Source organism: Selaginella moellendorffii, unplaced genomic scaffold, assembly GCF_000143415.4.
Source record: "Selaginella moellendorffii unplaced genomic scaffold, v1.0 SELMOscaffold_134, whole genome shotgun sequence".
In the NCBI taxonomy this organism is placed as follows: Eukaryota; Viridiplantae; Streptophyta; class Lycopodiopsida; order Selaginellales; family Selaginellaceae; genus Selaginella; species Selaginella moellendorffii.
The window spans coordinates 306,038-333,630 of NW_003314395.1; the positions used below are offsets into that span (position 1 = coordinate 306,038).

The 27,593-nt window shown below is 46.0% G+C and overlaps 2 protein-coding genes across 2 annotated transcripts; one reads left to right on the plus strand and one right to left on the minus strand.

Annotated features, from left to right (window-relative positions):
* Positions 1-15,797: 15,797 nt before the first annotated feature.
* Positions 15,798-20,110, minus strand: LOC112343125 (cingulin-like). Its single transcript, XM_024666094.1, has 6 exons — positions 19,731-20,110; positions 19,095-19,661; positions 16,985-19,022; positions 16,615-16,923; positions 16,335-16,556; positions 15,798-16,229 (listed from the first exon to the last, which is right to left on the minus strand). The coding sequence occupies exons 2-6, from the start codon at positions 19,622-19,624 to the stop codon at positions 16,098-16,100; spliced, it is 3,231 nt and encodes a 1,076-aa protein (XP_024521862.1). The 5' UTR covers positions 19,625-19,661; positions 19,731-20,110; the 3' UTR covers positions 15,798-16,097.
* A 2,680-nt stretch (positions 20,111-22,790) lies between these two features.
* Positions 22,791-24,238, plus strand: LOC9662130. The gene is made up of 6 exons (XM_002992347.2): positions 22,791-22,857; positions 22,904-23,056; positions 23,128-23,304; positions 23,358-23,546; positions 23,627-23,733; positions 23,785-24,238. Exons 1-6 carry the CDS (start codon positions 22,791-22,793, stop codon positions 24,013-24,015), a joined length of 924 nt encoding a protein of 307 aa, XP_002992393.2. The 3' UTR covers positions 24,016-24,238.
* The last annotated feature ends 3,355 nt before the right edge of the window (positions 24,239-27,593 follow it).

Sequence of the window (27,593 nt, forward strand, 5' to 3'; positions counted from 1 at the left end):
AGAGAATTCAAAGAACACAAAGTATTATTGACTGGCAAGCAAAAATGCTCGCGAATGTATTATCCAAAGGAAATAACATCCAAATCTATCAAAGCGAACTCGAGCAATAATCAACAAAGTAGAATGAATGTTGCATGGCTAACAAACACTCGTTTATGCCAACTATCACACGAGCCAATCCGAATAGATCCCAGCCAACAACACCATAAAACTCAAGTTGCCTAAACAAGTGTCAGCAACATTCTACTGATGTCTCAAACCTAAGAGACAATCCAGAGCAAACCACAAACAACATGTGGTATTGCGAAAAACCAAAAGCTATCAAAGAAAACAACTAACCATTATGAAAGATCATCAATCATCCCATCAATAAAGAGATGCATAATCATTGTCAAAGAAGGAATCCACCATCCCGCAGAATGGCAAATCATTCTATATCAACAATAACCAAGCAACACCTTTGACAAGGATAATCAACTATCTTAGATGACAGTCAATCATTACCAATGATTGCCAGATGCAAATACTAACTTCAATAGTGAAGCTAATGAGATAAAATGCCTTCCCCAACAACTTCTAACCAATGATCCACAAGCATGAAAGCTCAAGGAACCAAAAGCTCGAAGAAGCCGATAGACAAGTCTTGCTGAACAATGATCACGAATCTCGCATGAACTAACATCAATGCTAAAGAAGAAATTATGGTACAACCCACAATATCTTCCTCAACACATCCATAAGCTAAACTTTATAATGCAAAGCTAATGAAGAGCATATCTACATCAATCCAAAAGCCAAGCACAACAAAGCTATGCTCGACAAGTGATCACCAAATGATCCTCCATGAATCCATCTATAGCAAGACATAACTCACTTCATAACAAGCACAGAAGAATCATCAATGATCGATATATTCCAACTCAAACCCAATAAAGATTCAAACTTTTTAATATCGATCACTAACTCTTCCATTTGTAGAGTTAGCATAGTCCATGACTAAATCACTTTTTCAAGGAAAAGCCAAAGCTCAACCTCTACTAAACAATCTTGTCTAGAACACAACTAACTCAACTTGCCACTCAGTTCATTTGAACATCAACATAGTTGCTAACTAGCAAATGCATAAATGCTAATAACACAAAGCTATAACCAAATCATCAATACTATCTCTATTGAGGGTAATAAAACTCAATATCAATCCTAAGGATAGACATTTCATCTCACTTGAATCTCAACATCAATAATATCAATGACAAGGCATCACTTTAATGCCATCAACACTATAACAAATCTAGAAGAAAGCAAGAGTGAATCACCATTCAAAACTCTCTTGCAACCAAGCTAACCAAAGTTGAAGATACTTAACTCAGTATCCGAGACTAATCCTTCAGCAAAACTCAGTTACAGATAACATTTCCTCAAGGAGTGAATCACCACATCCAAGACTCAATGAAATCCAACACTGCAAACTAAACGTAGCCAAATGATATTAACAAAGGAATTGACATGTCAACATGGAAACCCATGCAAGCCATGACACGATCCTCCATAACACCATCCGGTAAAGCAAACCCATCACTAATAAATCTTCATTTAGTGAAGCAAGTGTCAACAGTCCTCGACTAAGTTTACAGGTAATCACTAGTTGCAAAGCAACTAACAATCACTCTTCAACTTGCCTTCACAAGACCTAACACTATACTCATGTCATTGAGTTATATACTTGTCCAGCATGAACATAATACCTCAGATACGAGATAAAGGTTCATGGAAAAGCATGAACTAAATGACCACTCAAATCCAACTCAACCGCAATAAGCTCACCAATGCATTTAGCCAACAGCTCTGAGTATACCTTTTGAAGAGGCTAGCTATGCATGATCAACACTCAATTGAAACTAAAGTGAAAACTATGAGATGGACTCATATTGGTATACAACCTCCTCATAAACAAAGTTTTAGTATGGGTACCAACATCTCAACTGCAAACAACTAAGTTGGACATCACCATCCTCAGCTAAGGTGCAAAGCTACCAAGACCAAGTCAAGATCAGTGAGAGCTCACTACTCTCATAGAGTCTAGTGAAATGCAAAGTGCAACCTGCCACCAAGTATAACACTATAAAAGAAAGGCACAAGGGTCACCTTTCTAGAAAAACGCAACGGTCACTTTTTTACACCAACTCCAGACTCTATCCAACTCAATTGCTTTAGCCCCAAAAGTTAGCATCCCTTTCGGGCTGCATCATACAAACTATCTACTAAGATCTAAGCCAACCGAAGTCAACTCCAACCCTTTCACTAGTTTGTATTGGCTTACGAAAATGAAATGGTTTTCGAGCAAAGTGACTAATAAATCAGCCATTGGAAAAGTCTAAGAAAATTTGTAGAAAATTTTCCATCCTAGAGAAAGAATGACTCTCAGTCCAGGAATACAAATTTTCAAGACTCAACCAACTTCCTCCTACTAACAACTTCACATAAGTTCACTTCAACACAAATTCTCATGACCCATAGTACGCTTAAGCCTCGAACATCTCTTTTTGCCCATACTTTCGACATCCAACACTGACATTTGCAAAATGCAAAGTGAACATCCAAGACTTAATCACGAAGACTATATCTTCGGATATTCTTATTGCACTAACACTCTTCTTCAACCATCTTCAAGATCCAATGTGAAGCCAAACACTAACAAGAAAAATGACATGGAAAATCAAGCTCTAAGGAAAATTCTTCATCACTCGAATTAACAATGCCACTTCCACTAACACAAATGTTAGCAATGTCAATGTCTCAACTACACATCTTCTCCATCCAACAATCTACTCCAAGTATTAATGGATCTACCGATAAGCTATAGCAAATGAATGCTATAATCCTTTTAAATAAAAAATGGGCAAACTTAAGGAACCAAGAAACCAACTTAAGCTTAACATAATGGACCACCATTGAGAATCCAGTTAAAGCTACTACAATGCTACTATATGCAAGTAGACTTAGCTTCACTATCAACCACTTTGGGGTTGATCATCATTTGACCAAGCAACTTCGTAAACACATTGCTCATTATCACATGGATATGACATAAGTATCACAATGATTTGATCATCAATTGAGTAACACAATGAGCAATGACATTGCTTATTGCTCACTGCATCTGGCTTGGGTCTAAGCCCAAGTTCCATTCCATGCTAGCTGGTGGAGTACCCATGTCCTCACATTAGGCCACTGGTATGCCGAAATAGCACCAAACTCCATTTGGCTTCGTTTTATGTGTTGGTCCTGGCATTGGGATGCTAGTTACTCTAAGACTGTTCCAAGCACTCTGGGCTCTTGTCCCTTCGCTCCTTAGGCTTTATGCTTAGGAGTTGCTCTATAGTTCGGTTCTATCACTCCTTGGCTCCATGCTTGGGAGTTTGGCACTGTTCCTTCATTCAATGGCCCAAGGCCCTGAACCTCGGGTTCCACACCACTATCTTTTGGACACGTGGCATGTGTCATGTGGCATAAAGAGGGTTTAGGTTCCACTTTGTAGTGTTATCCTACGGTAAATCACCATAGGATAAAGGGTCAAAACCACGTGCGCTACACTAAGTTAACCTCCCCGGCCAAGAGCCCATGACAATGGAATATAGGTGTCTCTATACCCCTCACCCCACCACGCCCTAGTATGGGTTGGGACTTGAACCCAGCCTTGCTTTAGTGGGGGGTTGGGACTCGAACCCAACCTCTATAGAATATGTCTACGAATTTGACATCCTCATGGGGAGTCGGGCATAGTTCTCTACACCTGGTTGACCTAGCTAACCCATGCTAATTAGCTTACCTTCGGCACGCCTTCGGGTCCCAACATATACCATTGCTCAACTTCACAAATTGATACTTTAATTGAACTTTGCATAAGTACATAGAATTCTGCCTTGCAGAAATTCCTCCACCAGATCTCGCGCGTTTGCTAGGTTCTCCTCCAGTTCCTATGTTGCTTTGCAGTGTGGAAATCCTTTCCACTTCACATGGAACTCTCTCACCTCACGTCCTTGTCACTTGCTCTTACGTGCATTGAGGATGGCCTCGACTTTGTATTCTTCTTCCCCTTGAATAACCTCAGGTAAAGGTCTTATTTGGTCCTTGCGAAGCGGATCCACAAAGTACAGCTTGAGTAAGTTCACATGGAACACTAGGTGCATCTTCCCCATCTTTCGAGGAAGTCAAAGATAGTAAGCCACTTTACCGATTCGTGCCTAAATCTTGTAAGGCCCCGTGAACCTACTTAAGGAACTCAAAATCAATTCATTTACAGGAATACATGCATTTTTACCTTTGGGTCAACTTTCAGCTGATCCCACTTGGTAACTTGAGGTTCTTGGTGTTCAACCACACCTTCTCCCCAACTTGGAACTCTACATCCCAACGCTTCTGGTTCGCGTACTTGGTTTGCCTTTGTTGAGCCCATTCCAAGGAATCCCTCACTAGATTCCAAATGTTGAGTCTTTCCGCCGTGAATGCCTCCACTACAGGTAACTCTCCATGATACTCGGCCACACCAAGTTTCACAGGACCTTCAATAGCTCGCCCATTGACGACCTCCCATGGACTCACTGTGGACTCACTGTGGACTCACTGTTACTCGAATGTGGTGAGTTGTTATAACACATTTCTGCAAGTTCCAAATGATTTACCCAATCGGTCTGGTCTCCCGAGACATAGCATCACAAATAATCCTCTAGCTGCCTATTCACCCTTTCCGTTTGTCCGTCTGTCAGGAAGTGTTAGTGCCATCAAACTTGACTTAATACCCAATACCTGTCTATGGGTGATAGGCTTTGTTGAATTTCAATTTGGTGCGATACTGTTCTAGGAGATTTCTCCAGAACCTACTGGTATCTCAATCTGAGATAATCTCTTCTGGCCTTCCCCGCACTCGAACCACTTGTTCAAAGAACAGCTTCGCCACACCTTCCGCATCCACTTCTGTTGTGGTGGGTATGAAATGAGCCATCTTCGAAAATGGGTCCACCACCACGAATATCGCATCAAACCCCTCACTTGGGGGGAGTCCCGTGATGAAGTCCATCATAACACATTTCCACGGACAATCTGGAATTGGGATGCTTTGTAACAAGCCCCCACTAGCCTTAGTCACGGCTTTGACCTGCTGACATGTTGGACATGTCTTTACATAGTCTTGGATGTCCTTAGCCATATCTGGCCAGTGGTACTTCCTTTTGAGTAAGCCCATTGTTTTGGGCACTCTGCCGTGTCCCACAAGAGATCCGTCATGACACTCTTCTAAGGCTACCTTCTTTAGTTCCCCTTCTGGAACATACACCCTTGTTTGCTTGTAATAGATGAGTCTATTGCATTCCGCATAGCCCGTTTTCTCTTCCGTTGGCAACTCACTTCTTTGGTGGGCTTCTCGTGCCTCTAAATTCCATAGCAACACTTCTTGTGCTAGACCATCGTTCTCATATGCTATCCACACATCATCCCAAAAGGTTGTTGTTGCGCTGGATGTCGCTAATTTTAAGCTCGCTTTTCAACTTAGCGCATCCACCACGATGTTGCTCTTTCTAGGCTTGTACAGAATCTCGCAATCAAACTCAGCTAATGCATTGGCCCACCAACTCTGTTTCCCTCTCAGGTCGGGCTGTGACAAGAAGTGTTTCATTACCACATTGTCCGTGTAAACCTTGAAGTGTCTCCCAAGGTAGTGTCGCCACTCCTTGAGCGCCTTGACCACCGCAAACAATTCCTTCTCGTGGGCAGGCCACTTCCGTTGAGCCTTGTCCAACTTCTTTGAGAAGAATGCTACTAGATGGTTGTTTTGCTTCAAAACTACACCCAACGCAAAGTTTGAAACATCTGTTTCTACCTCAAAGTCCTTACCAAAATTTGGTAACGCTAACACGAGAGCCTTCCTCAACTTCCCTTTGAAGTGGACGAATGCCGCCTCGCATTCCACTATCCATACCATCTTCCCTTTTCCCATTTGGTCCGTTAAGAGCAGGGCTACTCTTGAATAGTGTTTGATAAACTTTCGATAGTAGTTGCATAGCCCTAAGAATGCCCTTAACTCGTGTATATTCAATGGTCGCTCCCAATCAAGCTCTATTTCGTTAAAGTGGGAATTGTCATTATCCCACTTGTAAAATAAGGTTTCCAAACCTTTATATAGTATATAAATATAACAAAATTCAACTGCATTGAGGCACATGCCATTTTATTTTAAACAAGAAAATGTCTACTCAATCACTTCTCCTCCCCCTGCCACTGCTTCACCTCTCTCTTCTCCTTGTCATCGTTGTCCAATTTCTTTCCATCCTTTTAATATTGGCTCAGTTGCTCCGAGTCTAGGTAGAGCCCAAGTCCCCATTCAATCTTTACTTTCCCCTTATTAATAAAACAACTTCGTAGACTTCCAATAACATGCTGTAGCACTTCTAGTATAATGCAAATCCTTTCAAAGAATTGTCTTTTAATATTAATACAATGGCATGGAACCCCATGCCATAATAAGTTACATTTTTAAATAAATACATGCCATCTCAGACTGTTATTTTTTGCCTCCAACGCCTATACAATAATCTTGGAATTTCATCACTCTCCACACTATCAGGATTTAAACCCAATAGTAATGCCATCTCTTCTCTAATACGTCCACGCTCATGTTCAGTGGTCGAAGAACCCATCCGGTTGAGCAGATTATAGAGATGCAGATAGTGCTTGGCTAGACAATATACATGCCATAAATGATGACTGGTGTCTGTCTGATCAAATGGCTTCTGATATACCGTTCCATCTGCCATTTGGTTGATTTCTGCAGCCACCTCCTGGACTGGCTGGTTCTCTATCACCATCGCTCCAAGCTGTTTTGCAAGGTCCCCCAGAACATACGGTTTCTTCTCCCTAGTTTCCATACTGCAAGAGATGGGGTGCACTGCATATGTGTGCGTGTTCGCTGCAGTTTTAATCGGCGAGTCATCGATGATGAGAATTTCACTTGACCTAGCAGTCCGGTTCATCACTACAGCCTCTGGCTTGACGAAGATGGGCTTGCACCCCTCACATGAATCATAGTCAAGCAATCCTCCTGCATTAGGAGAAAGTCAAATGGTAATATTACTCACGTCTGATCGTGCATCATCTATAGCAATGTTAATGCATTGTGGCGCATCATGGATGTCCAAACTCCCAATTGCAAATTGAACCCGGCCCTCTGTTTTAAGTGTCGCATAGTCATTATTAAATCCCGCAGTTTCTCCCGTGTGATTAATGTGAATCTGTCTCTTTTGACCAACTTGCGACCGTAGGCTTTGGAGGGTGCAGTGACATTCGAGGACGAGCCACGCTCATGGGAGAAAAGGACACCGTTCAGATCAAAAACGATACAGTACTTTCGCCGTGACTCTGAAATGAAATGAGTCAGCATAAAAAATGGTACAAGTCAATTTTACCATCTACAATATTAGCGAATGGTGCTCCCAATGGTCGTTCAGAGGGTTTTGGTCGAGGAAACGTGAAGGGCGGAAATACTCTCCTCTACAATGTGGGGTCAATCGCATCCGATGGCGTGTGGGCACATGCCATTTCAGCTGTAGACTCTGGTACAACTGGCTCAACAGTGGCATGGGGTGGTTCCGATGGCGTGCGATCACACGCCATTTCAGCTGGTGCCTCCGTTGGCAAAGTGGACATGACCGAACAGGCAGCAGGGGCGGTGTAGGGAGGTTCCAACGGCGCGTAGTCAGACGATTGGGCACACGTTGAGTCCGTTGGAAATGAGGATACGACCGGCTCGGCGGCTGGGGCGGCCTCATGCGGGTCCAATGGCGCCTGGTCACCGTCAGTTGGATATGTGGACAAGATTGACTCAGTGGTATGGGCAGCATCAAGTGGAGCGTGGTCAGCTTGCTTGGCGTTGATATGGATAGTAGCCTCCACCAGCTCTGATGACTCTTGCAGGCAAGTAGAGTCCACTAGCGGATCCATATGCATGTCCAAATATCTCCCTTCGATTGAGATGGTATCCTCCCTACTGGCTACTAAAAACAAACTTATTAGCACATTGAATCAACTATACTGTATTTACCATCAACTGCTATTGAGGAACTAGGACCGATATCACTTGGGCGCACTGCTGATTCTGAAGGATTGGACATACGTTTCAACCCTTGCTTGGCACTATCCTTCCTTGACACTAAAGGCTAGAGTTTGTATCTTAATTCAATTGAATAATCTCTACTTACCATTTGCTTTGCAACCTACATGGACAATGTTAAAAATGGTAAAAGGTTAGGAATGGATGTACTATTATTTACTTGATGGTTTGTCTTGTATGACCTTCCTCCGCTGCTCTTTGGCCACCTCAGGCTGGCCATCATCGTCATCATCGTCGTCGTCGTTATTGTGATCGTCACCATTGTGAGGACCATCCAAGTCCTCTTCGTCCTCCTCTTCTTCGTCCTCCTCTTCTTTGTCCTCCTCTTCGTCCTTTTGCTCTTCCTGTTCATTATCTTTCTCTGGCTCCTCATCCCCCTCCTGCATTTCTTCCATAGGCTGCTCAGGCTGGATGGCTTGTTCTTCCAGGACCATCTTGGGAAAATCATCTGGCCGAGTCTCTATCTCAAAATACAAGACATCCATAGCCTGTTTTAGTGCGTGACCTAGGACTGTATCCTCACCCGATTGTCTTAACATGGTTTCTGCACGTTCTTACACCCTTCGAAGACGACGAGATGAGAAAAACGTGGCCCTGACTTGAAAAGCATCCCTCATCCATTGTACCTCTCCATTGAGATTGGGGAAGGGGAGTCCGCCATAGGAATCTGAGTCAGGAGGTGGTGACCGCGAGGCATTACCTATCATCTTTTCATTGCCCTTCTTCCTTTTCGAATCAAACGCCTCTGATCCCGACGACTGTCCAACGTGCTTTCGCTTTTTATGACCACTGTCAGTTTGAGCTTGGTTGGTGCTTGCCTGTTTTGCCTTTGAAGAAGTGTCTCCTGCAAGGAATGGCATGAGACCACACACCATTGCAAATATAATTTGTACCTCCTTTTTTCCTATTGCTTGTATGTTTATCCTTCTTCGACGTGCCACCAGTGCGCTTTTCAGTCCTCGTGTCTGAATATTCACAACGATCTATAATCAAAATGGCGTGAGGCCTCACGTGACCTTACCTTGTGCAGGTTGTGAGCTCGGCCCAACATGGGTATCTTCAACAGTAGCTGTTAACGCCGTTTCAGCATCTGGGGGTGGCCACGCTCCTGCATACAGAGCTTGTGAGATAACATTTAAACTTAAAGTGCGTACTCACCAGGTTCGCAGAGAAGATACTGTTTTTCTTTGGCAACTGTAATTATATGCTTCATTGAAGTCACCTCTTCAATAGAGTTTGTCACCGCAACACACGGGACACCCTTGAGTAGTGCGGCTCGAAAGAATAGTCTGCCGTAGTTGTACTCGACAACGCATTTGCCCTTGGAGTCGGAAGCAGATGCTATTGCGTTGAAGACCCAGCTGAGCATTTCCCATGCTGCACCTGGAGCTTTCTCTGGATTCGAAAGCTCCATAGCCGTCTTCAGTTCCTCAAGCACGGGTAAATTGACCTCCCTCAGATCAATTCGATCGGCCTTGTCGAACGGAGCTGGGAAGTCACTCCAGTCCCACTCTGCTGCAGGACCAATAACAAGGGCGAGCGTGAAGATGTAGACATTCGTCGGTATCTTCTTCTTAGCCATTATCCCATGGATCTCCTGCATCTCCTTGCCTTTCAACCAACCCTTCACCTCGTTTAAGGCTTTCCAGAACTTGTGATAGGATTCGGAGTCGTAGATCATATAGTGGACTGAAGATTCCACCTCCGCAAGTCCCACCATTAAGTCAATGATGGAGCTGACTTCATCTGCATGAGTGATCTCCTCGTTTGTGAAGTCCATCACACAAAAGATGTTCTTGACCTGCTCATCTCCGCGGGAAACGATGCTCCTCCACCTTTGATCCTCATCCGAATTCACGTATACCCGGTAAGGTTCTCGATAGGCCTCTGCTGCGGGGTCGAGCTGTTTCTGAAGCCGGCGGTCGACATCCCTCTTAATGAAATTTGGATACTGATCCAACTTCTCAGCTTTACTTTTCGTGGCATCCCACAGCAGATCGATGAACTTGGGGGCCCCCTTCACGTAGTCGTCGATGTCTTCATTTGACAACTCCAGCTCTTCCATCATCTCTTGCGTGGTGTCGATGCTCACCCTCTCCACGGCCACTTGCTCGAAGATCCAATCCTTCAATAGTGCACGAGCTCTCAGAGTCGTGCACAAGTCCTCGTATGTCACAATATGGCCGGGAGTCATTTTGGTCTTGTTGAAGACTACCTCACCACGTAGAAGAGCATTAGCCACTGTCAGAAGGTCGTCGTCGTCTAGAGACCGCGAGAAACGCAAGGCGTTGAACTTCAAATCATTGGGCTTCCGGTCGTCCTCCACACCCATTGAGTTTAGCAACTCCCCGTCATGGTACCTCCTCAGCACATCTACCCATTTGTCAAAAACAACTTTTGTCGCGAGTAGAATGTTATGGATGCTGAGTGTGTCATTGACCCCCAGTGTTTTCGAGAGAAGACTCAAAAATTCCTGCAATGGAAATGGTGTGAAGCCACATGCTATGCCACATGCAACGAAGCTTACCTGCCAGGCGCTAGTTGCTAGTGCACGTCCTTGTCCTGGTTTTTGTGGCTTCTTCAGTTGAACCCAGAGCTTCCGTGTTTGTGCCAATGTCTCGTGCAGACCTGATTTGTAGCACATTTCTTGCTTGACATTCTGCGCGTGGGAGATGGATATGATAGATCAGAGGGGCGAGTTGCCTTTTATCAGGCGGACAACTCTTGTCTTGAAGACTTTCTTCACCTCCTCGCCCACCATAATATCCACAACTATCTCTTGCATCGCCAAGCTAGAATGCTGCCCGGAGACGGCATAGAACTGGATGTTCTGATCGTCCAACACCTTCCTATTGATCAAGTCTGGAAACCTCGTCTCACCCTTCATTGTTCGGTAGTAGGGGATCACGTCTGCGATGTCGGGTGTTACTGGACTTGCCAGCATCTTCTGCTTCAGTTTCTCTACCCACTCATCAGATACTAGCCTGTGGTTGTATTTGCTTTGGATGTCGATACGGCTCACGTCGATTGTATATACTTTGTTGGAATAGTAACAAGTACTATTATCTACGACGATTTTTGCTGCCTCTTCTTGCTCTTTCTGCTCTTTGCGGCTCTTCTTTTTGGTGGGTGTAGTGTTCGAACCCGAGGCAATGGCATCACCGAGTAGCTTCTTTTTTGGAGCAAGAGAGTCGGACGTTGGCTTGAGCTTGACCACCCTTTTCTGCTTCGGGGTAGTTTCCAGATCGACCCCCTTCCCCTTCGCTTCGCGAACTGGAGGCACTCTCAACGGCTCAATGTTGGAATATAGTTTTTGAACATCGCCGTAGGTGAGGTCCGTGGATTCCATGTGATCTTCATAGACCTGCAGCGTCTTTGAAATTGTGGGCCTCCTGGACAACCTCTCCCTAGCTCCCTCTAGGAATTCCTCATAGCCGCTGCCCCCCTCTAGGAAGCCGCTAGGATGTGCAAGGTGGATTTTGAAGGCGGACGCTGTCTCTACCACAAGTGCCAGTCCATATTCTTGCATGGAACTGCATGGAGTGTCTGTCACTTGGATGAGGATCCCCATGCATTCTTTTCTCCCACCATCTGTGTTGTACAGCCTCAGATCCTCGCCTTCCATCCCGAAAGTCCAACTGGTGAGCTCCTCCCCCTTCTCTGCATCCACATTGACAGTGGCTGGAAGAAGAATGCAATTCCTCGCCTGTTCAGAAATGCACAACAATTAGAGCTGACAGATGAAAAGCTAGTAGCTGGAAATAACGTGAGGCCACACGCCATTCACCACTGCATCAGATGTCTTGAGGCTGCATCCTAAGATGGCGTGAGGCTACACGCCATCTGTAACCGGACTGCACTCGAGAGCCCAATCGGTGCATGCCAATGTTGCTACTGAATGGCATGTGGCCTCATGCCATTTTCTACTTGGCCTAAAAGACTTACCATTTGAAGCCGAATGGAGGCGTGACAATCGAGGCCGGACTCGCTGGCGAATGTGCACTGTGTGTGCAGCGGATCGTAGCAGCAAGGCTACTCTGCCACTTAACAGTTGGAGAGTGGCGCTAAAATCTCCCGGGACGCCAAGTGGGCTGCGTGTGGGTGGCGGAGTGGGCGGCGGAGTTGGCAGCGAAGTTACAAACTAGGTGTGTCTTGAAGTGGACGCCAATGCACACGAGCGTGATGCGAGCGCGAGTGTGATGCAAGCGCGAGTGGACGCCGATGCACACGAGAAACCTGTAGAGAAGGTAGATGAGCGCGAATGTGAGCATGATTGCGAGTGGGAGCGTGATGCGAGCGCGAGTGTGATGTGAGCGCGAGTGTGATGCGAGCGCGAGCGCGAGTGTGATGCGAGCGCGAGCGCGAGTACGAAGCAAAATGCAAAACCTAACCTCACACGCGCAAAATGTCACAACAGTTGGTAATCCCGCCACGTCATCATTCCTCGGACTTGGGCACCACCATTAATTTCTGGATTGCCGCGCGCATGCAAGCACGCAAAATCCAAAAGAAATCCACAACGTCATCATTCTTCGGACTGCATGCACGCGAAATCCAAAAGAAAGATCATGATTGGGATATCATTTAATACCCTGGCTCTATTTATACCATGCATGATTGGATATTCCAAAGCATCTTGTATTTCCAAAAATGGCAGATGTTCAGCTAAATAAAGAAATTCTATCTGTTTCTATTTTTCTCTCAAATCAATATTATAGCGTGTGGGCTCATGCAATTTTGAACCAAAGAAACCCAAAAAACGTTGGACCCAAAATATTTTGAAAAAACCCGAAAAACCCTAAACATTTTAAACCCAAAAATCCAGGCATCTTGTGGCGTTATTCCTTGAATGGCATGTGGGCGCATGCCATTTTCAGGGCCAAATGCTGAATGGAGAAAAATTCCCTTTCAGTGCAAATGCTGTAAGAGGCAGATGCCGAGCACAAAGGACTGTAACTACCTCACATGACACAGATAAACTTTTCTTTATCTGGCAAAGATAAACTTTATAGCGTGTGGGCTCATGCAATTTTGAACCCAAAAAATGCACCAAAAAATTCTCGGCGTCATCTGGCATTATCTCTTGAATGGCGTGGGGCCGCATGCCATTTTCAGGGGCACATAGGAGTATATTCCTAGGATATTCTGACACGCGCGAGATTGTTTTGAGTTTTCTGGAGATCCAACCGTTAGATCGCAACTAGATTTTACAGAATGGTATACAATGTCTTTCTTGATGACTCTGCAAAGAAGCATCTCGATCAGACACCACATGAGACCACACAAGCTTTACAATGTTTCAGGGGCATTTGCCATAGATCCGACCGTTATTTTGCTCCAAGATTTTACAGTTTGGTGTGCATTGACCTTTCCATCAACACTGCAAAGGGACATCACAATCAGATGCGGGATCACAAGAAACTAACTTCACTAACTCTGGTTTCACCAAGATCTACGTAAGGAGTTATGAAATGAAAGGACCCTCTCTATTGAAATATGTTTATGGTCTTAGGGGCATTGTGACATATCAAAGAATTTTACATCAAGTTCTGTATTTGCATGTTTATCAAGCTACTGAATTGCTAAACCCTAAACCCTAAACCCTAAACATGTGGCAAATGCTGCGTGAAGAAAGATGCCCTTTCTGGGCAAATGCTGTAAGAGGCAGATGCCGAGCAGATGTATCTCAGGTTAGCGAAGGGGACAAACGAAAGCTAGCTATAAACATGACGGGATGCAAATAGATTACTAGGTTGGTCCTGCGAAAATCAAAAACCATAATTGAAAACATTGAAAATGCAAAAAGAAAGGTTTATAATATTTTTGAATTTTAAGCAACCAAAGGAATGTAAGTAGGGCATGTGTTTGTAAGTTTAAAAATGCCTCAACCACTTAAATTCCCAAGTAAATAAAGTTGTTTCTATTTTTGGTACAGGTAAACTTTATAGCGTGTGGGCTCATGCAATTTTGAACCCAAAAATGCACCAAAAAATGCTCGACTAGCATTATTCTTTGAATGGCATGTGGCCTTATATTGCCATAAATGGACGTACACACACAGCATAATTATTCCTTTACACGGCGAATAATCTTGGCGCAGATCGCTGACATGGCATGGCAAAGTTCGAATCACTGACATGGCACAACTGGATCGAGGCAAGGACATGATGTGACAAAGTTCAACCTCCGACAGCAAAGTCTAGAAGCTACTCAGTTTGAAATTTGTCAGAGGAGTCATAAGATCTGGTTTGTCAGAGGATTTGATGTGACGTTCAAGCGTGTGTTATTTTTGAATTCTCGAACTCATTCCTAGGTCTATCATTTTTGTGTGCCGTGTTCTTGGTTCCGCTGAGCGCAGTGAGCACTGCTTGTGTAAGCGGCGTTATGAGCTGTGGTTTATGCGTCTACGAGCGGTTGTGGCATTGCGAGCGCTATTGCGAGCGGCAGTTTATGCAAGTGGCAGTTTGTGCGAGCGGCGCTACGAGCAGTTGCGGTGTTGCGAGCGGCACTGTCTTTGGTGTGGCTACCGCTTCCTCTTGATATTCGGCACTTGTGCTTCCTAGTATGTTCACCATGGAATGGCATAGGACCACATTTAGAAATGGCATGAGGCCACATGCCATCTTGGGCCCTTGTAATTTCATGGCTAGCGTATTCTCATGTATGTTTTTACTTGCCTGCAGCTGTGTGTATATCAAGATGGCATGAGGCCTCATGCCATCTTTGGCCCCTGCTAGCCTATTGCCATATTCCTTTTGCCTTGCTGCAACTGTATATATTTTTGTATGGGTGACTAGTCACGCACACAAAAATATATACAGTTGCAGCAAGGCAAAAGGAATATAGCAACAGGCTAGCAGGGGCCAAGAGGGTGAAGGGTGAGGACCAATGAGCCACAAAGTATTCAAGTGAGGCACCACTCCATATGAGCCAGAAGCACTACAGTCGGTTTCCCTTTCGGGAGTGGGAGCTACTCTTGAGCACTTCCTTGGGTGGCCCCTCCGACACCACCCAAGTTCATGCCCACTCCCACCCAAGGCCCTTCAGCCCCAGTCTCAACCTCAAGTCAGTTTGGAAGCACCACTGGAAAGTTCTTTCAAGACTGATTCCTGGACTTTACTATCCCCACTATACTTTTGGAACCCCCGGGAGATGCACACTTTAGGCTTTCACCCTTTGACCTGTATTAGTACTTGGATTTGATCTCGGACTCTATCTCGAACTTGGTCTTAGAGTCGGTCTTGGACTCAATCTCAGACCCGGTCCCATTCGATGAACTCTTTGTCATTTTGGTCATTCTTTCGGGGAATTTTTAGCCTACGACACCTCAAAGAGTTGGTTCCTTAAAGCCGTATACTAATATTAGCATAGTGGGATTTTGGTAGCTGTCAGATTGATTTCAATCCGGACCACTCACTTTTGTATATAAACTAAAGTTTTTGGGTTAATTGATATGCACATTCCCTTTCCATATTCTAAACACTCACAAAAGCAAATTAATTACACTTAATTAGAAAACTTTAAATAACTGCTTACACTATCAAGATTGAAAGAATACTTATTACCATGAAGTTATGAAGTTGTTAATTTTTCTCTGTACAATAAACATCAAACTCATGAGTGTTACAAAGAGCCATCCTTATTACCATGAAGTCATTAATTTTTCTCTGTACAATACACATCAAACTCGTGATTGTTACAAAGAGCCATCCCAAAATCACGCTTGCGGATCAGGAGAAACGAAAAATGAAGAAAAAAAAGAAACTAGAAATCCCTTTTGGTGTGGTGTCAGTGTTGGTCTGTTGTCTGTCGTGGATCAATCCTCCATGTTCCCCTGCAATATGGACAGCTCCCCTTCCTTCATAAGTATGCCCTCCTCCAGGAGATGAACTCTCCGCTTGAGCACTTCCACCTCGGCACTCATTCGCAGGGCCTCTCATCCCAGTTGCTCCGCCTCGCTTTTGATCGAGTTCCTCTCCTTTCTCGTTCTCACCAGCTCCTCCTTGACTTTGCTCCAGTCCTGGACCCGATCGTTCAGTCCGCGTTGGAGCCAAGTTATCTTCTCTTCCTTCTCAGCAAACATCACCCAAGTTCTACCGTCAGAAAAGCAAATAAATGAGAGAGAGAGAGAGAGAGAGAGAGAGAGAGAGAGAGAGAGAGAGAGATGGAGTACCTTGTGCTCGAGGCTAATCACTCGCTGGGCGGCCTCGTCCACGAGCCCTTGCAGCTTCACAGCGTCCTTCTTCAGCACGAAACGATCCTCCACGGTCCTTTTCGTTTCAACGTCTTGGTGCTCGAGCTCCACTTCTCGCGTGCACAGCTTCTCCCTCAACAGCACGCAATGCATGTCTTGCACCTTGAGCTCCTCTTTCAGATCGTTAGCTTGCTCTTTCATCTGGACAAAGCACAATCACAGTTTGATTAGAACAAAGTAACCACGACAAAGCTTTTACCTGTTCCAGCTCGGTCTCGCTTTTCTGGCGAAGCTCCGATTCTTGTTTGAACCTCGTTTGAAGGTCCACAATCTCCTTCTCCTTTGCATTGTACAGCCTGAACAGCTCTTCATTTCTACCGGTCAGTCGTTGGATCCGTGTCTCGAGCGTCTTTCTGGCCTCGGACATGTTTTGCTCCAGCCCCTGAATCGTCACATCCTTTTTCCCGCACTCCGTACGCGCTGCAAAAAGCTCTGATTCACGCTCCAGCAACTTGTCTTTCATCAAATCCAGTCGCTCGCTCATTTGGTTGAGCTGCTCGGCAGACACCTGCACATTGTCGGACTGATAAGGTAAGATGCCAAGAGCAAAAAAGATAAAGCGCTCTCACCTCTAAACACTTTTGAACGTCGCACTCCGTGTCTTCATTCCCGTCCTCGCTTACCCTTTTCCTGAAGGCCGCCTGCTTGGCTACGATTCCCTGTAGGAGCCTGTTCGTCTTCACTACAGCTTGTAACCGTGTTTCTAGCCATTTGAAATCTTTGTCTTTATCCTGTAGCTGCAGCTTCCGCTTCGCGATCTCGTCCTGTAAGCTTTTGACCTCCTCGTCGACATTTTTCTTACGCGATTCCATCTCGCGGATAGAGTCGGTCTTTGTCTTCTCCTCCCTCAATGCGGTGCTGAGCTTGATCGTGAGGATCGAGTTGTGTTCTTGCAGCTCATAAATCTGTGTTTTCAGCCTGTCTACCTCCGAGTGATATTCAAAGCCAGGCTTTACAGTGCCGTTGCTGCCATCCCTCTCTTCGACCTTTGCTTTGTCCACAAGTTTCTTCAGCTCCCGCCTCAAGGCTGTTGCTTCGCGGTTTGAAGCATCCAATTCGCGACGTAGGCCCTGTTCTATTGTACTCAGTCTCACGAGCTCGTTTTGCAGCCTCACGACGGCTTTGTCTTTTTCCTGTGGCCTCGAATCTGTAACGTTATTGAGCCCATTGTAGAGACCTTGGATGCTTTTTTCGTGGTCTGTACACAGCTGCTGTAGCCTGGCCACCAGACGACGTAGATCCGTATTCTCATCCTCCCTTTCTTGACAAGACTTTCTCAAGGACGCAAGTTCATCTTCTGTATGCATGCTCTGCTTACGGGTGTTGACAGAGGATTCCCGTATCTCCAAAATAACTTTCTCTGCCTCGTCTAGCTTCTTCTTGTGTGTCGCAATCTGATCTTCATACTGCCTTATCTGTTCCCGCAGGCCTTTCTCCCTAGCAGCCATTGACGCTGTCTCCTTTTGCAAGCTTACATTATTCTCCGCAATGTCCCGGACTCTTCCCTTAAGCCTTGTCTCCTCCATCTGTGCCTTCTCCAGTCTCGCTATCCAATCGGCCTCCCTTCGCTGTAATTCCTCTTCCAATGAAGTCTGCTGGTCAGATTTTTCTCTTTCCGAGGTAACCGCGGCTAACTCGAGTCTTCTCTTCATGAGTGCCAATCCATCCTTGATGGTTACTTGCTCAAGAAGACGTTGCTTGGCTTCTGAAGCAGCCTCCAGCGCCAGCCTGAGCTTTTGCTCCAGCAACTCCCGCGCCCTGCTCTGCACGTCGGGAGTTTCCTGGACGCCATCAAAATCCGAGTCGTCACTTAAGTAGGAATCTGCCAGCTCTGCTTTCACGGCCTGGACTTGCTTCTCCGCTTCACTTGCACGTTCTTGAGCTATGTAGTGCATGTTGTCAACTTGGTCCTCGTACTCCTTTAGTTTGTTATCTAAGTCCATTAGCTCACTGTCAGTTTTAAGGACCTCCCGCCTGCCTAGTGGAAACATTTCCCTGGATCTGGAGTTCCTGAAGCTGCCGTAGCTGAGGTATCGATTGTCGGAAAAATCCAGAACGATCTCGTTGGGATCAACCTCTGCTGCACTCGATTCATTGAGATAACTTTTGAGGGCGCGGGTGGAATTGGAATCCTTGTAAGGGCTGCTGTTAGTCACCCCACTGCTTCCTTCAGAAAAGCTAGCCGGCGCTCTCAAGTCCTTCTTCGAGCCACCGGTCCCCCGAATAGCCTTGGCCAGCTTCTCAGCGACAAGCCTGGCGCCTTTAGCCTTCCCAGGCGCCTTGTCATTGTCCCTACGAAACTTGTATGGAACAATGGCTTCGTCATACTCGACGATTGCTCGCCTCTCCCCGAACGAATTCGAGCCCGAAGTAGCTACTGACAAATTCTCTGCCGAGTCTGTCCTGCCGTGACCTCGCGTTCTGCCAGGACTTAAGTGTGACACGAAGCTGGACAGCAGTGCAAACGGTCCCTCTGCGGAAGGATTTCCATCCTCAAACCTGTGCTGACTCGACTTTGCTTTGGAGTCTCCAGAAAATGGCATCCGCAGCCTGGGAGCGCTCTTAGTCCGTTTGGCATGCTGCCTTTCCTTACCAAGTCCAGGGGGCCTGAAAATTCAAGCGAACAGTTCAGAGAACACGAAGAAGAATTTTTCTGTAAACCAAAACAAAGAAACTCACGGTTGTAGTACTGTGTCCATGTTGGGCCTGTATCTTGACTCGGCTGTGCTCCTTGTTTCATCCGTCAAGGCACGCATCCTATGGGCCGACTGGAAGTAGGCCGTGGGAGAGCAAGCGCGCACGCTGAGAACTTGCTTCTCCTCGCAATCGTCCTCGCAATACGGGCCACTGCGAGAAGCCGGCGACGCCAGGTCCATCTCTATACTCCTTCCTGGATGCGCTAGCCTTCTCGCCGCTGCCAGAGCCGCCTTTTCCTCCTTACTTGGTGGAGTAGCGTCCCACATTTTCCCCTCTTTTGGGAGAGTGTGCTCCCTCCTGCTGACGGCCCTGGTTTCTTCCCCGCGAGGAGTCGTGCTGCGACCCCATTTGAAAGGAGATCTCGAGCGAGCTGGGGATTTCTGGCGAGCGGCGGGCGCTGTGACGCATTCCTTGTCCTGCGTCAGGGTGCTTTGGCTGGAGACGTCCTTGAGAGGGGAGGGAGATTCGCCGGACGATGCCGGGGACAGGATGGAGGGAAAAATCCGCCTCATCTCATCGACTTCCAGCACGGCAGCACCAGCATTGATCCTGTTTGGCCCAAAGGGAAAAATTTTCAAAGCTCTTGATCACTCCACATTGATGAGAACTCTCGCTTACCTCGAAAAGGAGAGTCGAGTGATCCTGCGCCTTTCTCCAGTCAACCTCGCAGCCGGCGCTTTCGCAGCGCTCAATCACCGCCAGTGCCGTAATTGCTGAAGAGGACCGCCCGCTCCATTCGATTCCACTTCGTCCCCGCGGCACAGGACCGACGACGCTGCCGAAATTTCGATCCACAAGCGCGTCTTGCCCGCATCCAAGCGATATTTCGCTCGAAAGGCCTCGAGAATCGCCGAGAATCTCCGAGAAGCAGCAGCTTTCCCCCCGAGACTCCCAGGATCAATCAAAAGCGCTTGAAACAGCGGTCGCGCCTGGCGTCGCGGCACCTGGTGGAGTGAAGCTCACACGGAGAACCACCGAAAACCTAAAGGAGCAGCGGCAGCGACTAGGCTGGAACAAAGAAGAAAGGAACCTTGCTACTTATTTATCGTTTAGTTATAGTAGAACGATAATAAGGCAATAGAAAATTATAGCGTTGGTAGATGTGTCTCATGGGCATTACCATGCCCATCCAGCACGCTCCACGGTACACGTCATGCAGAGAGCGTCCCAAGAGCGTCCCATGCCCATGCATACGAATTGGCGGCAATGGGGCCATTGCTATTCTATACGTAAACAGCGTAAGATGCGCGCGGCAAAAATGGTTTTGAAATTACCATGACCGCGGAATTAAGGAGCAATAGTGGGGGGCGTGGTAGGAATTTTGGGCCTGTCCGTACATCCCATTTCATGCCACCTGGCAGCGAAAGCAAGCAAACGTCCTTGTTCCTGGAGATATGAGGAAGATTCCCTCTTGTCTAACCTCGGATGCCTTAATTCGTCCACCGTTTGGCACCTAGAAAATTCCTATCAACTGTTGTTGGTCGTGAATCGTGGTGGTGGAAGGAGGAACCCTAGAAATTTCTCAATGGAGCGAGAATGGGTGATGTTTTCGGTGCGTCGTTACTCAAACTCTTTCCACCTCGTGGTGTGTGGCGGCATTAACAAAGGATTCCACGAAGAACAGATCGACTCGTATGAAAACTAAATGCAAAGGTTGGGAAAACATGGGATTTCATTAAGATTTCATGACCTTTTTAGCGGCTTAGAACATTCGGTACGTGGCGCGGATCTGTGCACACATGATCGTTCGTTCCCGTGTTCTTGTTCTACGTTGTTTTTAAATGGTTAGCGTTAGATTATGATTGACCTGGCTCAAGATTGTTTGCCCACGCTCTTTTCCTCTCCCAGGTTTTCTTGTTTGTTTTTCATCTCGAATGTATGTATGCTGCCCAAGGTTCATCATTGGGAAACTGGCAAAAGGAAAAACCCATGGAGCAAACAAGCAAGCTTCTTCTCACTCTGTGTGTGTGAGTGTGTGTCAGGGGGGTTGAACAAGACACACACAGGCTTCACGCATGCTTCCCAACCAAACCAACACAAAGGACTCCCTCTCACTCTCTGGAGACGGAAAAGGCTGCAAAGGGTCAGCTAGGCAGCCAGGAACAAAAGCAAGCTTTTTTGTGAAATCTGGTGCTGCCAGAGAGGCCAGCCATCACCACAATCCGGTTGTTGCTTGCCAGCATTCTCGCAAATCCAGCGCGTTTAGCTGATCTAAATCGAGTCAATCCTCCAGAAACTATGACATTGCTTATTATGGTTTGCAGTTTTGGGCCACTACTCCTCTTGAGTGCTCAAATCTGAGATCTTGAGCTCCTGAGAGGATTCATCCTAAACTAAGAACTTTTCCCTTCTCTCACCTCCCTTTCCAGAGCAGAGGTTGGTACAAGCTTCCTTTGAGGAATAGTGCAAACCAACCTGGCATGCTGATCTGGTTGGGGCATTTTTTTTTCTATGCTTTCTTTATGGTTATTTTTACCTCTTTTTCTCCAAGCTTTGAAGCTAAAAAGTGGTGTTTGGCATGTGAGGTTGATTCCCTTGAAAGAAAGGGCAAGCAGTAATGACAACAATGCAGCACACACCCACAAACATACACTCACTCACTTCCCTTTACAATCCAGCATTTGTGCTGGATTGGGTTGCAATTGGAATGCATTTGGGTTGGTCCCCTCTCTCTGCTTTTGCCCTCTATAACTTAGAGAACAAAACACTTTTCCCTTGGAAAGAGGTGGAAGCTTTTGCAGGTGTAGTGTGTACCACAGGTAAGCAGGCAGCTCCACCACCTGAAGCCCACTATCATTGCTTATGAGTGAAATGGAAATAATCATACACTCTCACAGCTTCACCAGGAGTTGTAAGCCTCACTCTCAGTGTTGGTCAAGAGAAATCACCCACCCAGCCTTGGATTCCTTTGAAGCAAGGTTAAAGCTTTTTGTTTATTACTTTTACTGTACAGGGCCCCGTGACCACTGTTCGTAAAAAACAGAAGTTACCAGGTACAATCATTCAGGTTCTCCAGGAAACAGCGATTTCAGCAAATGATAGTGCAAATCAGAGCTGGTAAACTGCGTCAACTTGTGCTCGATCGCAAATGGAATCTAGCAGTTTGCATGCAATTTGCTATAGACAATGGCATTTGCACTTTCTCCCGTAATCTTCTTAAGATCGTCTTGAAAGAAAAAAAATGAAACAAGGATGCATGGTCCGCTCTTTGTGTGTGACGCCACCTTTTGTAGGCGTTACATAAGCAAAACAAAGGAGGCCTCTCATTCCATCGATGGTTCACGCAGAATGACTGGACGATGAGACCTCGCTCGTACTCTACGACACGCGCCAAAGCGTAGCGAGCAAACAAACAAAACAAACAAACAAACAAGGAGAAGGGAAGCTCAGTGTGGCTGCAAGGGCGAAAGCGAGAGCAGAGCAGACCTGACTGTGAACAGCGACTCTCACTGAAGTTGACCCTGTGATGAACCCACTCAAGCTTCCCTGCTCTTCTATATCTTTTTTTTCCTTTGATTTTCGTCAGAAATTCTGCATGGTCCTAGTACCGAAATCACTGTTTTGCACAAGTATGTCTGTACAAAAACTTCCACTTTTCAGTGGTTATACCGACAAATGGATCTCTAACAAATATCCCATCTCGGGCTAAACGACGCGTCAGTTTGAGGGTTTTAGAGCATGAAGAACAGCTCGTCCTGGATCATCGGAGCGCTGCTGCTGGTATCGCTTGCCAATGCTACTTCAGGTAAGCTTGTTTGTGAGCTATCTCTTGCTCAAAACATTTGTTCTAGTGGAGCCTGGGTTTACTGTCAAGACCTTGTTTGATCTCGGCAAGCACTCGGCAAATGCCTTTGCCTTGTATCCAGACCCGCGGAAAAAGTTTGTGTTGGCGCTTGATTCCAGTGGCAATCGCATATGGAAGCTGAGACTGCCACTCTCGCAGAGTAAGCACTAGAACCTTTTCTTATGCTTTGTTTTGTGGCTCCAAAGCTTAAGATTTATTTTTTTCCTCTAGACAGCAGCTTGGAAGCTTTTGCCGGTTCATTCGTGGGGGAGTCCGGCTATGTCGACGGCCCCGCGGCAAAGTCACTTTTTAATCGCCCACAAAGCCTTTCTATTTGCGACAATGGCGCGGTCTTTGTGGCGGATACGAGGAACTTGGCTATACGCAAAATCAGCAAGGATGGCGAAGGTAGTTTCGTTCTCTTTTAAAAATCTCTAGAACATGTTTTCTAGTTCCAACAGTGACCACCATTGCCGGAGGTAGCTCTCGAAAGCCAGGCTTTGCCGGAGACACAGCTCGTTTCTCAAGCGAGTTTAGCTTGGCGTGTTCTTGTGGCTCCTTACTCATAGCCGATTGCGGGAACCGGCTGATTCGCGAGATACAAATCGATGATCCAAAGTCGTGTGATTCAAGCGATTCAGCCGTTTCAGGTGACTTCTCATCCTTTACCTGGATTTTTTTTCTTTCGATTGGATTTAAAACTCCTGCTTTTTGCTGATTTCATGATCAGGATCACAAAAATGGGCTTTAATTCCCGTAGTGCTGCTTGGCGTCTGTCTGGGGATGCCTCTGGGAGCTTTTATAATTTGGAAGATACTTGATCAGCGACTCCGGCAAGTAAGTTTCACGAGCAAAGCTGGTGACTCTTATGAAAATATTTCTAGGCAGGCGATCAGCTGGGAAACACCGAAAGATTGCTGGCGGACGTTCCGGAGGACGATGATCTCCAAGTTTGGCAGCGGAAGCGAACTTGCTAGCGCCGTCTTTAGTCTTTTCCTGCTTGTATGTCATCAGGCACAGCTCCTCGCATCTGTCTTCTTTGGTGTTGCACACGAAGCCAACTGCGCCTGTCAAACAAGATCAAGACCTCCACTCTCTCCTTGGAAACACGAAAGATGAGCTTCCAGACCTCATTGATTTCATGGAAGACTCTCCCAACTTGGATGCTTCTGTTGCTCCTTCTCGCCTTCTTCCTTTTCGGGATTCGAGGAATTCGACTATAGCGCTGGAGTGTTTGGAGAAGTTCCAGCAGGAATTCAAGGACAAGCTCAAGCACAGCTAAGAATGTGCTCACACAAACTTTGTTTTTCCACTCTTCTTGAATAGTCGATTGTTTCACAAATAGGTTGACGCTCATGTTCCAGCGCAAGGCGTTTCTCCACTGGTACACCGGCGAGGAGATGGACGAGTTCGAGTTCTCTTAGGCGGAGAGCAATCGTGACCGAGTACCAGCGGTACTGGGACGCTTCCATCGACGACAATGACTTTGGGGTAAAAACGAGTTCCCTTTTTTTCACACAAAGGCAAAAGTATTACTATTTTTTTCCAAGTCAAGGGTTAGGTTATACTTTCTCGCTTGGATTTTTCTATTCGAGATGTCGGAACGCGCGGTTTCGTCAGGTATGGATGCTTCTCTCCATCAAGAAGCTATGGTCTCTCCTGATCATGGGCCTCCAACGCTTGGCCGCCGAGCTCCAGCGCCGTGGCATGGCAGCCATCACCGAGCTTCACACCCGCGAGCACCAGCTCCAGCTCCAGCGCATCGAGCAGCGCATGGACACCACCGTCCTCGAGCATCTCATGGAGGCCACGAGCCAGCGCCAGCTTTAGCTCCAGTTCTTCAAGGTGGCGCTCCAGTTCCAGCTCCGGCTCCAGCGCCAGCTGCTTTCGTTCATGCTCGCGGCCACCACCCTGGTGATCGAGCTCCAGCGCCTGCTCTCCATGATCATGCTCGCCACCACGATCCAGCTCCAGCCGGTGATGGAGCTCCTCTGGTTGTTCACCACCATCACCATGGTCACCATCATGAAGGCCGCCACCACCACCACCACCACCACCACCACCACCATCACCATCGTCGCGACGGTCACAACGCAGCGATGGCCACACCGACACCCGCGGTAGTGGTTACAGTGGCTCGGAGGACGCCCTGGTCGCTGCTCCAGCTTTTTCTCTGGGTTTTGGTTGCGATCTTGGTGCTGCTTGCGTGCTTTTTGCTCTTGCGATGGATGTTATCTCGAAGAAAACAGCGCAGGAATGCGATCTTTCAGGACCCTCAGTGGCGGATCGAAGTGACGAATCCTCTGGCAGTTGTGGTGGACGATTCTCTGACTGAGAAGAAAGAGCTCGAGTGGAGGATTAAAGTGCTAAACGCACAGGAGGAAGACGATTCTCTGACTCTGAGCTTGTGAAAGTACGGTGCTACCAGCATAGCGGTTTAAGCGGCGGGATTAGTGTGGTCTAGAATGCACTCTGGCTTCGCTTTAAACGGCACCAACTGACGATGCCTTGCTCTCATGAAGTACCGAGGCTGTGATCTGGACGCTCAAACGGTTGATACTGCATTGGAGGGCCTGTTCACAGAGAGCGATCTGCAAAGGTTATATTAGTCGCGAAAATCTCTATGCAAGGTGTTGAAGCCTCGTCAAGTTTTTAAACGAATACCCCGGAAGCAACATCGTGGACTATCTTGATTGCCGGCTATGCTCAGCACAACGAACCGGACGAGCTGTTTCAACGGATGGTCATAAACTTTCGTGGCAGAACTGAAGGCTTGGGCAGCTCTGGCAATTGGGAAGGAAATTTACTTGACTATCTCCAGATATAGAGACGAAGTCATTGCGTCCATGGGAGCATCACTGGTGCTGAGCATGTAGTACTGCGAAGGACTGCCGAGTTATGGTCACTTGCGGCTTTGTTCTGGAAGTCTTAAAACCGGACGGGATTGCTTTCACTTCATCCTCACTTGAGTGTAGCGATGCTGGCTTGGTCGACACAGCAACCCAGGTAATGAGCTGATCGTAGGTAACTCCAGATCTGGAGCACTTTCACTGTATGGTGGTGAGGCTGTCGAGATGGCGAAAACGATGCCTTTGTTGATTATATTTTATGCTTTAAGATTTATTTCGACTTTTATTTATTGAAAAAGGAGTTGATTTCACCATATCTTTTAATTTTTTTAGAGAGAGAGAAAAGAAAAAATAATGGAGAGGCTATAACTTAAATAGTATGGAAAGGTAGTTTTAAAGAATTATAATGTTTCTCTTTTCTGGCGACATTTTTGGTTCTGAAACACAAAGTTGTTTGAGCGTGTGTCAATGTTCTAATGTGGGTAGCAAGCTCAACAACTTTACAATAGACTAGATATGTCAAAGAGAGGGTTAGCATTTGCTAGTTTTTAACCTTGACTTAGCTCTGGAGGAACAATGATCCTAAGAGATGGGGAAATCTTGTGTGAAGGGCGCAATGCACGTTGCCCATCGAAAGGGAATTAGGTTAATATTCCCGAACTAGGACAAGGTGGTGGGTGGTAATGCTGACGAATCCAAAGACACTGGCAAGGGCCTCAAGAAGAGTTTTCTTTTCTTTTTAACGGCCTGCCAACCCTGAAATCAGTTCATAACAGCTTAATTAATAAAAGATGACAAAATCAACTATAAATCCACTTAATCTCCTTCAAACATTATTCTTCCTTTTTAATAAATAAAAGTAGAAATAAAATTTAATGCATAAAATAATCAGCATAACCCAAGCTTTTTGCATCCTCTAGAAAGTTCAAAATTTATTTTTCTCTCAATACTTTCTTGGCTCCCAAAACCAATCCATTATTGAGTAATGCCAAGAAAAATCCTTACAACCATTTCTAAGAGTATACTCACAACAGCCCTTCATTCCACCAGCTTTTGAGGACTTGCAGTGATGAGGATCATACTTCTCCAAGAATTGAACATCATCTCCCCCAATATTTTGCCCAAAATTCATAATAATTTTACTTTTTCTGACAATACTTTATATGCTAGAAGTTTAATTGGAGAATGGAAAGGCTATAATTAAAATAGTATGTAGTGGATACCAAAATGGTTATAAAAATTATAAGAAATAAAGGAGTGTTGCTTTGGCATTTCGCTCTGTTTCAAGCCGACCATGATCACTTGCAAAGTGGAAGAATGTTATAGCCAGACAAGAAGCAAGATGCAGCCTACGTGCATATGGGACTGTAGGCAAAGTTCAGAAGAAGCTTGGACACTGACAAATGTGGAATCATTCATAAGTTTGTACCTATGGGATAAAACTCATGCACATAGGGACAAGATGGCTTCTCAAGGCTGCTCTCAAGGATCAGGGGTACATTTCAGACGTAGGGGCCATTGCATGGAACATTCCTGACAAAGAAAAAGAGGAGTCGTTGTGTGGGTATAGCAAAAGGCTGGCTATCATCGTGAGTTCAGGAGCAACAATTTGTCATGTAGATCTGCAATGTTTCATCTCCACTCATAGCTGCAAAGGTAGCTTGGCACTTGATCTCTTTTTCCAGCACATAGTAGCAAGGCTATCAACTTAAGAAGTGTGCCAGCTGATTCCAGGATGGAAACTGGATTTTGATGAGCAAAAGAGGTAATCTTAGTTCTGGACTGCAACAGTGTATTAACTTTAAAAAGTTTTATACACAGGCAATAGATTCCACATCCTAAAACAGC

Bases quoted from the DNA above. Each gene is read 5' to 3' on its own strand.
- LOC112343125 (XM_024666094.1), bottom strand. From the start codon at position 19,624: ATGAGGCGGATTTTTCCCTCCATCCTGTCCCCGGCATCGTCCGGCGAA. The intron at 19,023-19,094 runs GTGAGTTTCTTT...TTGAATTTTCAG, and splicing joins ATGGACACAGTACTACAACC to GCCCCCTGGACTTGGTAAGG. The intron at 16,924-16,984 runs GTGAGAGCGCTT...GACAATGTGCAG, and splicing joins ACGTTCAAAAGTGTTTAGAG to GTGTCTGCCGAGCAGCTCAA.
- LOC9662130 (XM_002992347.2), top strand. From the start codon at position 22,791: ATGAAGAACAGCTCGTCCTGGATCATCGGAGCGCTGCTGCTGGTATCG. The intron at 23,057-23,127 runs GTAAGCACTAGA...TTTTTCCTCTAG, and splicing joins GAGACTGCCACTCTCGCAGA to ACAGCAGCTTGGAAGCTTTT. The intron at 23,305-23,357 runs GTAGTTTCGTTC...TAGTTCCAACAG, and splicing joins AATCAGCAAGGATGGCGAAG to TGACCACCATTGCCGGAGGT.